Source organism: Trichosurus vulpecula, chromosome 1 (assembly GCF_011100635.1).
Source record: "Trichosurus vulpecula isolate mTriVul1 chromosome 1, mTriVul1.pri, whole genome shotgun sequence".
Lineage (NCBI taxonomy): Eukaryota > Metazoa > Chordata > Mammalia > Diprotodontia > Phalangeridae > Trichosurus > Trichosurus vulpecula.
Window position 1 is genome coordinate 565,796,042 of NC_050573.1, and position 17,313 is coordinate 565,813,354.

General features: G+C 40.8%; 1 protein-coding gene across 7 annotated transcripts in view; it reads left to right on the plus strand.

The window, feature by feature from the left end:
• The window catches only part of CDC14B (cell division cycle 14B), a 142,020-nt gene that overhangs the window by 109,404 nt on the left and 15,303 nt on the right, over positions 1-17,313 (plus strand). For 4 of the 7 annotated variants that reach the window (XM_036741882.1, XM_036741884.1, XM_036741877.1 and 1 more), the window contains 5 exons: positions 1,920-2,007; positions 2,542-2,772; positions 6,130-6,268; positions 7,049-7,208; positions 8,102-8,205. In XM_036741882.1, coding sequence (XP_036597777.1) covers positions 1,920-2,007; positions 2,542-2,772; positions 6,130-6,268; positions 7,049-7,208; positions 8,102-8,205 — 722 coding nt within the window. Of the gene's footprint in view, positions 1-1,919; positions 2,008-2,541; positions 2,773-6,129; positions 6,269-7,048; positions 7,209-8,101; positions 8,206-13,523; positions 13,670-15,953; positions 16,025-17,313 lie in introns of those variants that run through there. The other 3 variants (XM_036741879.1, XM_036741878.1, XM_036741880.1) reach the window with 2 other exon arrangements.

The following is a 17,313-nucleotide window of genomic DNA, read 5'->3' on the forward strand; positions in this document are numbered from 1 at the left end:
GTAATCTGTACACCCTTTGAAGGCATCTTCAATGAGAGTATCAGTAAGCAACATATAGGCTTTTTCACACCTCCATACCATGTAGAGAATATAAGGTCACACTACATTTATTTGTTTGTTTATTATAAAATAGCATTTTCTTCTGCTAAGCATTACCTTGAAGAATATTTTTCCAAGAAGTATCCCTGTATCAATGTATAAAAAAGTCAAAATTTCTTGACAGCTATAATAACAGACATAACCTTGTTCAACCCTCTAATCATAAATATGAGGCTAGGGGATGGTAGGTGGCGCAGTAGAAGGACCTGAATTTGAATCCAGCCTCAAACACTTTCTAGCTGTGCAGCTCTGGACAAGTCACTTAACCTTTCTTTGCCTCAGTTTCCTCATTTATAAAATAGAGATAATAGTAGTACCTATCTCCCATAGTTGTTAAGAGGTCCAAATGAGATGGTATTTGTAAGGTTCTTAGTACAATATCTGGCACACAGTAGGCATTTAATAAATGCTTGTTTCCTTCCTTTTTTCCTACTCACCAAAAGTGCGTTCCACTGTCATGGAGGAAGCCCAGGTCAGTGTCCAAGTTAAAACATGATTCGTGTAGATCAGGGGTTCTTAACCTGTGGTTTGTTAAGTTGGATTATTAATACTTATTGAATATTAATATTCAACATAATTGGTTTCCTTTGTAATCCTATGTAATTTTATTTTATTTATGCACTTAAAAATAATGTTCTGAGAAGGGGTCCATAAGCTCTACCAGATGGCCAAGAGGGGTCCATGGCATGCAGAAAAAGGTTACAAACCACTGCTATAGATGGTGAGGTCCTCCAGATACTCCTCTTTGCAGATGGCTTCATCTCATTTATATCAAGTGGCATACTGTATAGAGCACTGGACTTGGAGTCAGGAAGACCTGAATTTTAAACCCTACCTAAGACATTTAACTTCTCTGGGTCTCAGTTCCCTCATTTTACAGATGAGGGGATCATAGTAGAACCAACCCCACTGTTGTCATGAGAATCAAATAAGAGAATGTGTAGAGCACCTGCAATCCTAAAAGTGCTGCATAAATGCTTATTATTATCATAATCATTAAACATTGATAGACTTTCTGGAAAAAATGTGCTAACTCAAGAGTTTGGTCTAACTATTCACGCAAGAAAAACCAAGTAGATGAAACATGCCTATTTAGATTACAACATACTGTTAAATGGATAAACTATAGAGAGTTCATCCATTTGTGTGTGTGTGCATGCATATATATATATATATATATATATATATGCGTATATCTCAACAGACAATGTAAATGGACAATGAATTGAGTCTTGAGTAAATCAGGAGAAGGAAAATTAACTTGATTGCCTTTAGGAATCTCTTTTAATAACCCCAAACACCAACTTCTTTAATATTAAAATCCTGCTGGTATTGTATGAGTGTGACTCATGGAACATTCCACTCTGAAAAAATAAAAATAAGTATAACTCTGAGGACTATGAAGAGATACATGGTGGCCATGAGCAGGCTGCCATACATCCCAAACAATATACTAAGGATGCCATCAGGGAAATATATGATGAAAAAAGATATACTGGGCATGTGGTAAAATTCAGTAGTGACCAGCAATCAGCTTATTGATACCCTCCCAGTACCAGTAGGAAGTGAGGCACGTTAGGTGAGCTCCCTTTGGTAAACTTAGGGTAGGATCTATGCAAGAGTCCCATGATGTGGATGACTTGCTGTCTGATTAGAAAGAATGTCTAAGTTGATGAGATAGCAGATCCATTTTAATATTTGTTATTTCAGTCATTTCACAGTTACTTCACAGGCTTTTGTAAATGTTACAACCAAGTTTCTAAAAATGTAGAAGGAAGGAAAAGTGTTGACAGTAAACGTGTGTATTCCTCTGTTCACAGAAAGCGGAAAATGGAGATTTAAACTGGATAATCCCAGGCCGATTTATTGCCTTCTGTGGCCCTCACCCAAGAAGCCGACTTGAAAGTGGTATGCCAGAAAATGGAAAGAAATCTTGAGAAGTTGAATGAGCACATTGTGCTTTTCTGTGTGTGTGTGTTGTTCAGGGGAAATAGAAATCTGAACTAAACCCTGAGCTTAGTTACATAAGCTACATTTTGGAAATCAGTCATTTGAGTCTGACTTTCTTGTTTTATAATGATAACTCATTTTTAATTCAGTTATCTAAAAAAAAGTCTTAAGTCAGTGGGTAGAGTGTTAGACTTGGAGTCAGGAAGACCTGATGTCAGATTCCACCTCAAAAGATTCACTAGCTGTATGACCCTTCACTTCTTTGGGCCGGTTTCGTCATCTGTAAAATGACCTGTGAGGTCCAGCTCTAAATTTACAGGCAGTGGAGAATGAGTTGGAAAGGAGTAGGGCATGAAAGAAAGGGAGGGGTGGGGGGAGAGAAGAAGGGAGAGAGAAAGAGGGAGATCTTTTGATATCTCTACTTGTTTCTACTGTCAAAAAGCATTCTAGAAGGCAGTCCCTGTTCATATGTGTTCTTTTTATTCCCCGCAGGTTACCACTATCATACGCCCGAAGCCTATGTTCCGTATTTTAAAAGGCACAATGTCACCACCATTATCAGACTCAACAAAAAAGCCTACGATGCGAGGAGATTCACAGAGGCTGGCTTTGACCATCATGAGCTTTTTTTTGCTGACGGCAGCATACCTAGTGACGCCATAGTAAAAGAATTTCTGAACATCTGTGAAAATGCTGAGGGTGTGATTGCAGTGCATTGCAAAGGTATGTTTATGTTGCTGATGAACAGTGCCTATCAGTGCTCTGAATTCAGCAAGCAGTAGACGGCAAGTTCCCTGAGGATTGGGACTCTTTATGGCCCAGGTCTAGCTGATCAATAGTTTGGATTTTTGGCAGGTGTCCAGACCTGTGATTTCATTGGCATAAGGAGCTCGCTCTAATAGTAAAAGTCAGACCTCTTGGAAAAATCCAAACCCATCACTTATATCCTTGATTCCTCTCTTTTGCTATCCGTTGCCCCAGCTATTATCCTCTCCCTCCCGCCCTCCCTCCCTCCCTCTCTCTTTCTCCCCCTCCCTCTCTTCCTCTCTTTCTCTTCCTTCTCTCTCTCTCTCTCTCTCTCTCTCTCTTTCTTTTTCTCTCCCCCCTCCCTCTCCCTCTCTTTCTCTTTCCCCGCCCCCTTTTTCTCTCCCTCCCGTCTCTCTCTCTCTGTCCCTCCCTCCCTTTCTCTCCCTCTCTCTCTCCTTCCCTTCCTCCCCCCTCCCCCATCTTTGATCTTCCTCTCTCTTCTGGTTCATTCTCCGGTGCCTTCACATTTCAGTTTTTTTCCTGCTCTGACTTTGACAAACATGAACATTTCCCCACACAAAGTAAAACAGGAGAATTGTAGAAGATCACGTCTGGAAAGTGTTTTTCAAACCATAAAGCACTATCTAAATGTTGTTATTCTACAAATATCTGCTAAATAGAACGTGGCATTTTAAAAAATCTATAATAAATTCAGTGCATTCGCTCTAAAGCTTCTTGCTTATCCACGCCTGTTTCAGTTTCTCTTTCCTGCATTTAGAACATTTGTCACTAATGCTATTTTTTCCTTTCTTGTTTTTTGGCCACTCTGTGGCTAGGTCCCCCGTTTCCCTGCCCCACCTCTCCATTCAGAACAGGTATACACGTGGTCCATGTCTGACAGTGTATGGGCAGGGCTCCTGTATTCTCGCGCCTCTCTGTGAGCATGCGAGAAGCGTGCTTCATCATCATTCTCCCACTAAGTGTGAGGCTCTAGGAGACTGACTGGGCAGGGTCATGGGCATCTACTTCGTTTGGTCTCTGGGGAAGCAGAGCAGGTATGCTGGGCTATGTGCCAGGATGGAAAGATATTCAGGCGCAGACCTGTGATTCAGTTTGGATCCCTCCGGTGGGAACATAGAGGCCATTACTGAGCGAGTGCTTTGAGGATTAACGTTTTCTGGTCTTAATTCTTAATAATTTTAAGTTAAGAGATTTCTCTCTTATTTGACCTGTTGATTCAGCTGTAGTCCTATAATTGTGTCTGGTATCTAGTACCTTTATTTGGAGAGTTAAAGGATCACAAGAAAGTGTAATCTTGCTAGTCACGTGACTAGGAAGCTCTAATTATTGCTTTTAAAGAGCAGAAAGCAAGGAATATTTCATGTGAAAAATATCAGTGCTTTATGTCAGTGACAGCGGTTATTGGAATAAGTAGTAGAGCTTCTTTAGTCTTAAAAGCTGTTCCCCGGGCTTGACTCTCAGCCTGTCTCTTTCCTCTTCCAGATTTCTAGGCATTGGTAATATCTAACAGAACTAAGCCAAAATGTCATACTTTACCAGCTCTTTTCCCGTGGTATAACCCATGATGAACGTTAGCCAAAACCATGAAGCTGCACTTTGTAAAAGTGAGTCCATCTAGTGTTGAAATTGTCCAACTTTCCCCATAAGTTGAAAAGGCTGTAAAACAATGCCCCATGAATCTTAGGCACCAGGTTGTCTTACAGATAGCCGCTTCATCATAAAACCTAGTGTTTTCATTATGTAATCTTGTCTAAATAAGCAACGGTGTGTTCCCATGAATGCATATCCAGAGTGGCAAGTCCATAGCTTATCATGGACATCTGGCTGAGGGAAGTTTTCAGAATTTTCGTCTGTCATTGTGCCTGATGAGCTCTCTGGACCCAGTCCAAAGGGAGAGGAGGAGCCAGAGGGTTATCTGGCCTTTTTTCTGCCCTCACCAGATGTGCTGTTAATTCCGTGAGGCTTTCCGGATAGTGAACACCAGGCTGTCTGATAGACCGTCAGTGTCCTTCGTTTGGATTGGGAACTGAGGATAGAAACCCTGAAAGCTGAAAAAAGTGAGGCACTTGATCCTAGGCACAGAGAGAGATAGCTAAACCACTTCCTGAGACCCCTATGTACAGCAGCTTTATAGGGGGTTTGACCACTGGCATTAATCCACGTATCACTGAAGCACAGTCTGCCGTTGGATTCACTGTTGCAAATGCTTCATCCTTCTGAATGCTGCAGTAACCCATTTCTTATTAACAAGCATGTCATCTTAATTAGCATAAGTGAAATGGATCAGGCAGGTGAGTGACACAGGGTAGAACGTGGACTGGAATTTGGAAGACCTGATTTCAAATCCTGCTTTGGACGTGTATTAGTTCCGTGATCCTGGGCAAGTCAGAGAGCCTCTGTGTGTCTCGGTTTCCTCAACTGCAAAGCACCTACCTTATATAAGATTGTTGTGAGGACCAGAGAACCGTCTTAAAACACTTTGCGAACCTTAAAGTGAATTTCTACAAAGTGCAAATCTATAGATGCTAGCTATTAATTACTTAATGAAATGGAGAGACCTCTTTTCCCAATAGTAATTACTCTTAATAAATATAAAGATATATTATTATTTTACAATTTTGTGACCATTGTCACAGCCTGATTTACCACAAACCATCAATATAACAAAGAATAGTTGATTCCTCTTCCTTATCTCCATAAGGTTTTTTTTTCCTAGTCATACCATAGTTTAATGTAGTTCCATCAGGGCAAATGTTTCTCCTCCTCTTCTTCCTATTTACCTTCAATTTTTCTTTAGCAATGACAGTAAACATCTTAGATTCCCTTTGTACAATTCCGTGTATAAACTTTTCTTGGTAAGATTGTTTCATAAAATAACACTGAGATAGTTCTCCCAAGAAAGACATCTGTTGTCGCCTTATTTCTATTGCATAGTTTTTATAGATCTTCATGTATCACGAGTAAAACAATACCTTTGTTCTGACTCTATAGGAAAAGCACTTTTACATAGAGCTAAGTTCTCAAATGACTCTATAATAAGACATTTCTTAGCTGTCAGTTTCTAAAGTGTCAGGACAAAACTGCTTTTCCCCCAATATTCTTTTTTGAGCTTTAGCTACAGTAATGTTTTCTCTAGCTTTTATGTAGGAGATTCAATTGAAACAAAGGTTACAAAAGCAAATTTGTAATATGCCTTTCTTGGAAAAAATCATCTTCCTTTCAATAGAAAAACCTATAGTTGGCTAATTGGTTTTTGTTTTTTTTTGTATTGCGTGAAGTTCACAAAACCATGTAGTATGTTTCTTTTCTTAGCCGGCCTTGGACGGACAGGCACCCTTATAGCCTGCTACATCATAAAGCATTATAGGATGACGGTTCCTGAAACCATTGCTTGGATCAGAATCTGTAGACCTGGCTCTGTGATTGGACCTCAGCAACATTTTTTGATGTCGTAAGTAAAACTCCACTAGTTTCGCTGTGTGTCATAGGGGTGACCCTTGGTTCTCAAAGGCTGTGACACTAAAGCGTAAGTCCTGGCAGATTCTGACAAGCAGAAAAGTTTTCTAGGGAGGAACGATAGGTCTGGGCTTTAAGGACCAGCCTGATTAAATTCAGGAGAGTCTGGTTGCCAGGTTTATGAATTTCTTGGTTATAACAGCGATCAGAGACCATATTGAAGGGGCTGCCATCAGATCCTTGAAGGGTTGAATAATACTAGCTAAGATTTACATAGTTCTTGCTGCGTGCCAGGTACCATGCTAAGTGCTTTCCGGTTATCTCATTTGATCGTCACAACAACCCTGAAAGGTAGGTGCTATTATTATCCCATATTACAGATGGGGAATCTGAGGTAAACAGAGGTTAAGCGACTTGCCCAGGTCACACAGTAAGTGTCTTGAGGCCGCAGTTGAACTCGGTTCTTCCTGACTTCAGGGCTGGTGGCGATCTATCCACTGTTCTGCCTAGCTGCTTCAGACTTAACTGCCTCAGAACCTGTCTTTCCTCTTCTATATTCCTGGGCGTATGTGTTTAATAGAACTACAAATTGAGAAGTCAGACCAAGAGCTATTGCGAAGTGGTCTTTTCCGTCTTCCAGAAAATTGATGGTAGGTATAATATTAGTTTTTGAAAGGGGGAGAAGTGGTAGACTAGGACTTCAAAGCATTGGCAGAGAAGAGTGTGAAACCATTGGCACATTTCTGGAAAAAGACATGACATTTCCCTTGTATAGGAAGCAGGCAAGCCTTTGGACAGAAGGAGACTATTACCGTAAGAAGTTAAGGGACCAGGAAAATGGAAGACACGCAGCTGCAGTCACAAAAATCCTAACAGGGGTCGATGACATTTCAATAAATGAAACCCAGTCCGAAGAAACGAAAGATTCTGAATCGGTAATCGCCTCGAAATCCTGCTGTTGTCTTTTGGTTAGATGTTTTTGTCGCTTGTTTTGCCGCTGCTCAGAGTCGTTTAGAGTGTGGAGAGATTGCAGGTGAAAATAAAGCCGAGTTGTGAGGGGTTATTGTCCACATTTTCTTTTCATTTTTTTATATCCCTCTTCAGATGCTTTTTCCCCCCTCCAAAAGCGTTGAGAGTTAGTCACAAAAAAGGTGGGTGACTGTTACGTTAAAGTCCTTTTCACACCTAGGCAAAGATTGAAACAGCAAAGAGGTATGTGAAATGGTTTTTCAGGCAGTCCTAATTATGTTTTTTCAGTATGTTTCCCCCCTCTCTATCTGCTAAGAAGCAGCTGGTTTAGTACAAAATAGAACTTGAGGTACAAGGAAGGGCTTCTGTTTGGTCATTTGTTTTGATTGGATGGGGTGGCCTTTGCACACATAAACAGTGTTAAGGTGCTTGGGGAACAAAAATGTTTTCTCTCATTTTCTCTTTATATATATATATATATATATATATATATATATATATATATATATATGTGTGTGTGTGTGTGTGTGTGTGTGTGTGTGTATACACATATGTATATATAAAATACACATGTATGTATATATGTATTTTGAATCCTACATCTTTAGTGTTGATGTATGTAATAATATCATTGTTGGGTTATAACGATCACAGCTTTTATATTATTGGAGACAATGCACAGATTTCTTAAACTTCCACCATTGGTTTTATTCTGAAGTGAGAAGATATTTTAAAAATTAAGCACGAATTTGAAATAGGCATTCATATTATGGCAGAAAGTAACTGTTAACTACTGGTCTGTGCTGCAGTTAAAGATGCAACTTTAAATCACTAGCTCAGTGTTTTTTTACTTACACAGTACAGTGATGATGAGGATGCAATAAACGGAATGACCCAAGGTGATAAGCTCCTTGCCCTGAAAAGCAGAAGACGGGCAAAATCAGCTACTTCAGTTCCTCTAACGTAAGTCTTTTTTTATTTTTTTGCATATGCAAAGTCCGCCTGTCTCTCTTTTTGGGCTTTTCCCCCAATGCCATTTTAAAGTTTCAGATATATCAATGCATTTTAAAAATGGTAGTAGATGTTGCCAATATCTCTCGACTCTGAAATGCTGTGCCTCATTTGTTTTGCTGTTTCCAGGGTGTTTCATTTTATGCCACAGGGCTTCACCAAGTTTTGTGAAACCCTGGATGACTGATTAATCTGGATCCACACCTCCTTTTAACTTTGTACAGATTGGTGTGTGTGCGTGTGTATGGCTGTGTGTGTGCGTGTGTGTGTGTGTGTGTGTGTGTATGGCTCTGTGTGTGTGTGTGTGTGTGTATGGCTCTGTGTGTGTGTGTGCGTGTGTATGGCTGTGTGCGTGTGTGTGTGTATGTGTGTGCGCGTGTGTATGTGTGTGTCCATGTGTGTGTGCGTGTGTATGGCTGTGTGTGTGCGTGCGTGTGTATGGCTCTGTGTGTGTGTGTGTGCGCGTATGGCTGTGTGTGTGTGTGTATGGCTGTGTGTGTGTGTGTGCGCGTGTGCGTGTGTATGGCTGTGTGTGTGTGTGCGTATGGCTGTGTGTGTGTGTGTGTGTGTGCGTGTGTATGGCTGTGTGTGTGTGTGTGTATGGCTCTGTGTGTGTGTGTATGGCTCTGTGTGTGTGTGCGTGTGTATGGCTGTGTGCGTGTGTGTGTGTGTATGTGTGTGCGTGTGTGTATGTGTGTGTCCATGTGTGTGTGCGTGTGTATGGCTGTGTGTGTGTGTGCGCGTGTGTATGGCTCTGTGTGTGTGTGTGTGTGTGTGTGTGTGTGCGCGTGTGTATGGCTGTGTGTGTGTGCGTGCGCGTGCGTGTGAAAGCCACAAAAAGACTACAGTCAGCTGAGACACAGAGTTGGCTTTCTTGCCTACGTATAGGGGAATAATGAACTGGACTAAACTTGGTGTGGAATCTTGCATACGCACACGAACGTTCTCTCAGAGAAGCCACATTCAGAGTCACCATCGGTAAGGGAAGGACAGGACTTTGGTGGTTGTATGGACTGACATTTTGCGCAAGCGTGTAAGCTGTGTCGTTTGGTGCTTCTGATGCAGCAGGAATGGTGGCTGAGCTCCGCCTCCCCAAAGCAACATAAGAGCGCAGTACCAGGTATTGCGCTTGCCTGGAAAGTAAAAGATGAACATAAGTGAGGTTCAGGTCTGGACATCCCAACCTTGTAGGCCGCCTCTGATCTTATTGGGGTCCTGCTGCTTCTTGGGTTGAGCTCTCCAGGCTAAGCAGTGACTGTTTGTGGTCACCGGAGAGTGGAGAGACGTGCAAGACCCTCAAGGGTGCCGAGAAACAGCCAGAAGAAAACCAGACGTACAAGCTGTCTATTGTAGTTTTTCCTTTTCCATCTTTAAGATCTCCGTAGCATTTTCTCTTCTTTTTCAAAGACTTCACATCAGCTAGCATAGATAACGATCGATCAGATTCTTGTTCATATTGGTTACATGTTTGTGCTCTACGCACTAGAGATTCTAAAGTAGAATTCCCCGTGAGACGTCTCTGCCTTTGCTGCTATCTTAAGGAACTGCCAGAAATATTTCACTCTCGTGCCATTCTATCAATGGTGGCGTGTAGACCTCAAGGGTAATCTTACCGAGTGAGGCTCCTGGGCAGCCATTGATGCTACAGCAAAACCTCAGTTAACCAGAATACTTATGGAGTTGGCGCATTTGGGGAATTAAATTTTCTGATTAATTCCTAGTTAGCACTAAGCCTCTTTCTTCTTTCAACTCTTAATGAAGACATTTTTAAATGTAAAAAATTATTCATTGCCTAGATAAGTATTTCTTTAACACTGCAGGGATTAATTTCTTTAGGGATCAATACTTAATTGGTATGAGTTCTTTCTCCACTGATACCAATGGCAGCCTCTCTCTAAAATACTAGACAGTCCTTGAGAGGTGCTGTGGCCAAAAATGCCCTCATCTTACCATCAGTCTGATGATGAATTTCCAAACATAGCTACTCTGGTCCTTAGATAATAGACATCTGGTCCCTCGCTAGGTCTGTACTCACATACTTTATAGCATAGTAGGGCTCCTCTCCCCCAAACTTGTGATTGGCTAATACAGGTTTTGAGAACCCCAAATCACCTCCACACTACAGTGGGGCATCTGAGGAGGATTTCAGTGGAGTATAAGGTATTCCATATGAAACAGAATTGAATCCTGGATGGTCTGTAAGGTCTCACAGTGCCTCATGTGGACCATTATTGGTCTCGGTCTTGATGGTACAGATGTGGGAAGAAGATGACGCTAAACAGAAGCTGTACTTATCCCAGGACATAGCCCACTTTTTAAAAATAAGTCTGTTAGAGGTTTTGAGATTTTCCCCTTTCTTTGTAAAGTCAAGTTCTGGCAAGGAGGGATAAGATCTGCTTAATAGAACATTCCAGTTAGGTACCAGTTAATCAGGATTTTATAACTGAGACCCTGAATTCATTTGTACTCATGTTTCCCTACAAGAGTTCAAACTGTCTAAAAGCACATAGGGTTTGAAATATTTACTTCCTTCTGTACCAAAGGCTGCAGGTGGAGACAGAAGACAGTCTTGTGATGGCAGAGCTGTGTGATGAAGTAAAAGAGGAGTCACTGAGTGAAAATAAAAACAAACTGTCTGAACATTATCAAAAGCCTTTATTTCTTATAGTCTTCTGTGGGGATTATGTATGGTCTGCAGCGGCCAGGTTCTTCTCAACTGAGTGTGTGTGTTGTTCCCTGTGCTCACGATGTAATGGAACATGTAGTGGGATAGCAGGAAACAAACAAACAAAAACAGAAGAAAAATATTGAACTAAGAACTCATTACTTTCCCTTTTGCCAGACTGACCATCTGTCTCCTTCTACACACCACCTGACCCTTACTTTATCTAGCTGTTCAAACCTCTCTTTTATTAACTCCCTATCCATACTTGCAAAATCCCTGTGTTATCAGTGGATCCCTAATTCAATTGTAGATATTAGATTAAGCTACTTCTTTTCATTTGGGGAAACTGAACCCAAACTGAAGTATACAGAGAAGATTGGAAATTCCTAAAAGTTAAGAACTGTGGCACTCTTTTTTTTCTTTGCTTTTTTGCATCTCCTACAAAAGCTGGCACAGTGTCCTTTGTGCAATAGCAATTCTCCAGATATTTGTTAAATGAATAAAGTTTTAGACCTGGTTTTCAGAGGGAAACAAAAAAGCAGAATTATAAAATACTCATAAGCCCTCGGTTGTTCTTTGCGAGTGTTCCACACCTCAGAATACCTAGGACAAATCTTGCTTTCTGTCTTCTTGCAACATTATAACCTCGCTTATTTAATTCCTTTATTTCTATTATAACCATCCCTTTGTTTTCTTACTCTGAGGATAGCCCCATTGGAATTGGGAGGAGGAAGGCCTGAGATGTCCTTTTTAACAATAAATTTTAGCTAGCAGAGAAGTCCCTTCAAACAAACAAACAAAATGGGCATCATTCTGCTGAGGCAGTGGAGAGCCCTGAATTGAGAATTGGATAAAGTTCATTCCTTCTGCCATTAACTAGACATACTATGGGCAAGTCTCTCAGTCTCTATGTTACTTTTATTTAGCCTATATTATTTTTGTTGGAGCCATTTGAATACACCGTGGGTTACCGAGAAATGGACCTTCCTGAGTTTCCAGACCGGTAGGTTGAGAGGCAGCACATTAGAAAAAAGCACCCAGATTCTGTGATTTGTGCTGTGTTGCTCTGGGCCTCAGTGTCTTTTTCTATAAATGAGGGGTTTTGCTAGAGGACTTCTGCAGTTCACCTCCAGGTCTGTGTGGAAATTGCCTCTGCTAGGACAAATTGCCAGGTAACCCTCCATGTCTGACTCTGTGCTGGGTGCTGGGGATACAGACAAAAACGTAACAGTTTCTCTCCGCAAAGAGCTCGTAGTCTATTGGGAAAGACAGCTTATACATCCGTAACTGTATGAAGAATAAGCGCAGAGTAATTTGGGGGGAAAGGGCCCTAACAACTGGGGGAACTAAGAAAGTCACCATGCAAAAGGTGACAGAGGATTGATGTATAGGATAAAGCCAGAAAGTAGGTAGAAACGTCCGAGAGCAGGGGTGGGGAACCTGCGGCCTCCTAGGTCCCTGAGTGGAACCTTTTGACTGACTCCTAGTCTTACAGAACAAATCTGTTTATTAAGGGGATTTGTTCTGTGAAGTTCCATAGGTTCCTCACTTCTGTCTTAGAGAGCTGTTGAAGCACTCAGAGATTAAGTGTCTTGCTCAGAATCACATAGCTAGTAAATGTCAGGCAGGATTTGAAATCCAGATCTTCCTTAATCCAGGTTCAGCCTTCTGTCCGTTACACAATGCTTCCTTCAGGTTGAAAACGCTCAGGCTCAAAAGAGGTCTTTAGCTTGTGCTAAAAACTGTTCAGTAGGAAAACATTTTTAAAGAAACAAAATTATATTAGATGGTCACAAGGGACCATAAACTAAGGAAAGCTAAAATGAAAATTTTGAAAAGGAAAATGTTTCCCTCATATCTTAATGTCTGAAATGTGTATGCGTGTATAATATTCCATGTTACTAATACATGCTATACGTCCCATTCTCATACACACACAAGACAGGAACTAAAAGCAGACGAACAGTATTTTGTCTGTGTGTGGTTTATGAAATCCGCCGCAGCTCCTCCAAGTGGATGGTAATCCTCATAGCCCGATAGTCACATTTTAAATGATCTGCCTTTCAGCGTCAGCGATGACCGTGTTGCCGCGATACCGCTCTAGAGTTGAGAGGGATGGTGAGGAAGGGAGTTAGACCCTGGAATTTCAGTTGTATAGCTATGACTGAAACTAGGATCAGAGTCATTATGATGTACAATTAGTGAACACAGTTAATTTTCCCAGTTAGAAACTCATTTTGACTGTCAAAAAGCAAAACAAAACCATGATATGTTCAAGTTGAAGGGCCAGTGGTATTCATTGACATTTCAGACCATTTGTCTCTCTCCTACATTGTGCTCTTTCTCTGACTTGGTTTTTTTTTTCCGTCTAACCTCTGGAAATTAGCCTGCTTCTCCTTTTTATGTTGGCTCCAAATAAAATGATAAAATTATTTTTTCATAAGAAATGTCAGAAACTCATTCAACTTCTTTTATTGCTTGCATTACTTTCCCCCTTACCCCAGATTTCCGTGGGGCTAGGATTCATATTCAGCTTACTTTTTTTGTTTTTGTTTTGGCTTCCCAATTTGAACGTTTGTTCTTTTCCTCCCCCACCCCTTTCTAGATGTATCCTAGCTGTGCTGACCTCTGCCCTATGTAGTATTGTCATCTGGTGGATTGTTTGTGACTGCATTCTTCCCATCCTGCTATTCTGTCTAGATGGTTTAAGAACCTAGTAACCATCAGGACCCTCTGACAGATAGCCGCTGTGTAAGTGTCCCATTCCATTTCTCTACTATTATGTCCAATATGTTTCTCATGATGCATGTGTTTATCCATATCCCCCCTCTCCTGGCTTTATTGTAAAGATTAATTTCATTTGCATTTTTTTTAAAGATTCTTTTGAATGTTGGTGAAAACTTCATGTCAACTGTTTGAAGGGGTTAATAACTTATAGGACATTTAAAAGATCCATCTTTTGGGTTTTGTCTTAGAAATAAAATATAAATAGATGAAATAAAAATATAAAAATGACAGTAATAATTTTTGTCTCATCCCATCAAATGAAGTTAGTTTTGATTTTCTTCTGTAGAATTTGTGTGTGCAATTTCTCTTAGAGAGCTTTTATTCTTTAGTTTACACACCTTTCTGGTTCAATAAGAAGAATTCTCTTGTTGATGTTTTATTAAATGGTGATTGGTGCCCTTCACCTTGCCTTTTAAAATCTGTTCTCCAGGCATTATGACAATTTAGTCTTCTGGCCACGCAGCAGCCTCAGCATTTCCCCTCTATTAAGTTTTAGTTGTTTTCTTTCCCCAGTCTAAATGTTCTATTTCCCTCATTTTGGGGAATTGCAGCAGGTACAGCTTCTTAACACTTTCTGTCAAACCAGAACAAGAAGGAAAGAAGATTCACAGGGGCAAGATTTATAGGGTTGTTTATGAGTGAAGATGACTGCTGCTTTCCTCCCCCCCCCCTCCCCCCGCCATCATCCTTCTCCCATATTTCCCTTAAAAGGCGGTTTTCACAAACATGTTCTGAAAGATGTATTATTGGAGTAAGCATTCACTTGGAAAATCAACTTGAGAAAGAAAGTCATGCAATGAAGAGTCAAGACTTCTTTTTTATAGAATGATTTGGGAAGAAAAAATAGCTAAGAATTTGTATCAGAGTCCTCAAAGTAACAGTAAAGAGAAGTTATCTCCTATTTTCTCGATATTCCTTCTCTAGGATTTCTGACTTGTCCCAACCTGGGCTTAATTTACAGGCTATCAAAGATTGCCAAGATCTTCCGCTCCACAGATGAAATAGAAGGCTGCTTCAGCCAACAGTAAAATCTGCTACTCGGTGGGCTCTTAGTATGGCTTTAAAGAACTGGAAATTCCACTTGAAATTCCAATTTTCAGAGTTTAAGATCTTGGAAATTCCATTTCTCTCCACTGATTTTTGAGAGGAAAAAAAACCCTCCCTTAGTGTTTTCTTGCTTATGACATTCTCCTGGATATATTGTTGCAGCTTAATTAATACACAGTTTTAAGATTATACTGCCTGTTACATTTTCTCTTCATTTTTTTCTTTCTGTGCTTAGCAGACTGTAAGATTTCAGAATATTCGCTAACTGTGCAAGGATTGGTTTTGTTGGAAAGAGGTGACAGAAAACTTCACTTTGAACATTTATCTCCACTAAAGAGGATGAGCATTTTATAGACATAGTGGCCTGTGTCAGCTGTCCTGTAGATAGAGAGATAGAGAGAATGAGCTGCAGTTTTTAAATTATTATTATCATAGAGACTTGATGAGGTCTAGAGTTCGTCTTGGAAGATCCTTCTCTTCACATCTTCTTGTCTTCTGTAACCATTCCTGGCTTTTGTTGTTTGATATTTCTAGACTAATTTTAAACTATCTAGAGTGTGTGTATTTTAGAATTCTCATCTGTATTTTGCAGACAACTGCAGTCTTTATTTTTATTTGATTTTGGAAGTGGGTGGGATATAAGCTGTTCTTCCCCGTAAGAGATGCAAGATAGTACAAGAAATACAGTATTATTGTCGGGTGTTCATCTCCATCGTCGGTCTTAATCTCCCTTCAGCAGTTCTTATTTGCGAAGCAAGAGGGGAAGCAGCACTGGGGTTGGGAGGCCGCAGTGCAGACACGAGGCTCTGGCCAAGTCGGAGTAACCTCTCAGAGGCGGATGACTGAAATGTGTACGGCATCATAAGGTTTGCAGGGCGCTCTCCTTACATTTGAACTTCACAAAGGCCTGCAGGGAGGCATCATAGGTACGTTGTACGGAGGAAGAAGATGAGAGTTTGAGTGATCGCGTGACTTCTCCAGGCTTACACAAAAGGGAAGCATCAGAGAGGGGTTTGAATAAGATTTTATTCCAAATCCGTCACTTTGTCTCTCTTCGTGGTTGTTTTGTAAACTTGGAAAATGCAGTGGGAGTTACCGTTTATAGAATGAGGACCTATTCTGCCTCTTACTGAGCCCTGTGGGCTGCCTTTGTTTTTTCTCTTTCTTATAAGGTATCTCTTTTCACATTTGTTTCCAACAGCTGCTTGCTTCGGGGATCATAACAGCGTGAGGGATCAACATTAGATTGCTTCGTTCTGTTATCTGTTGGCTCTGCAGCTCTGAAATAAACAGAAGACTGCCGCAGCTGTCTTCTCAGGCTCCTCGTGGCAGAGGAGGTTATTTGATTCCATCAGCAACAGAGCTGTTGTTTTCTGATAGGTATTTTTTTTTAAACAGCAAGCTGTGATCTGGCATGTTTAAAAATTAGGATGGGGGACTGAACTGGTGCTTATATTGGTAGAAGGAACCGTCATTTACCAATGCAGATTAGAATGTCCTCATGAGAGCAGTCGCAGAGCCAGGAGGTGGGTGTCAGAGGTGAGAATGAACCCAGACCCTCGTGGCTTTAAGGCCAGTTCTCTGTCGACTCTACCACATTGCAGAGATTGGGATGTCTTAAATAGGGAAATCATATATGTGACATGCATGGATTACCAATTTTTGAAGAATTTGAATAAAAGAAAATGCCTCTAAAACTATACTGACTATAACTTAATCTTTCTTTGATCCAGAGGGCAGGCACTTTAGGAACTTGCATTGCTTCAGTGTCTTCCTGAACATCGTTTATGGCTGTTCGGAAATTCCTGTTAGTTCAGTTCAGTTCAGTAGGACGGTAGATACACCGGGTCTTTCCATTCTGTGTTGTTCATACACGGGTGTCCTAAGGTGACCAGAACAGCCAGATGGATGAGGCCTTTAATTTCTCCCAGGGGAGGCGTACTTTCACATTAAATATTCAGTTTTGTGGCATGAAAGGCATTGAGTACTATGCCTTTCAGGGTGGCAAATTCATTAAAGTCTCGGACCTGACAGAGGCTCAGAGATATGAGAACCGGTGAGAAGAGAAGGGGATTGTAAATATAAGCCATGGAAAACGAAAATTTGATGGAAGATTTGACAGTAGAAGGGGAGAAAATGTATCTGCAAGTTACTGTATTTAATGAAGCAATGTCAGTGGCTTGATTTGAGGGATTTTGAGAGTAACAGGAAAACACTGTATTTCATCAAATTGTGTGCCTTATCAAAAAGTTACAATGCTCTGTGATAGGTGCTAGGAGGAAGATGGAATAAGACCCTGCCCTCCTGGGCTTTATAGACTAGTAAGGGAGTATCAACACATACACAGATAAATGTAGTTGAAAATGAAGCATAAGTGTGTCAGGACATAGTTTTCTGAAGGAGTAAAAGTCATTGCTAGTTGAGAGTATCAGAGAGGAGGCTTCTTGGAAGTGACATTTGGCTATAAAAGATGAATGGGCTTCCAATAGACCAGGATAGAAGGGGGTAAATAAGGGTTTCTATCCCAGGTATAATAGGGAACAGCATGAGCAAAGGTTGGG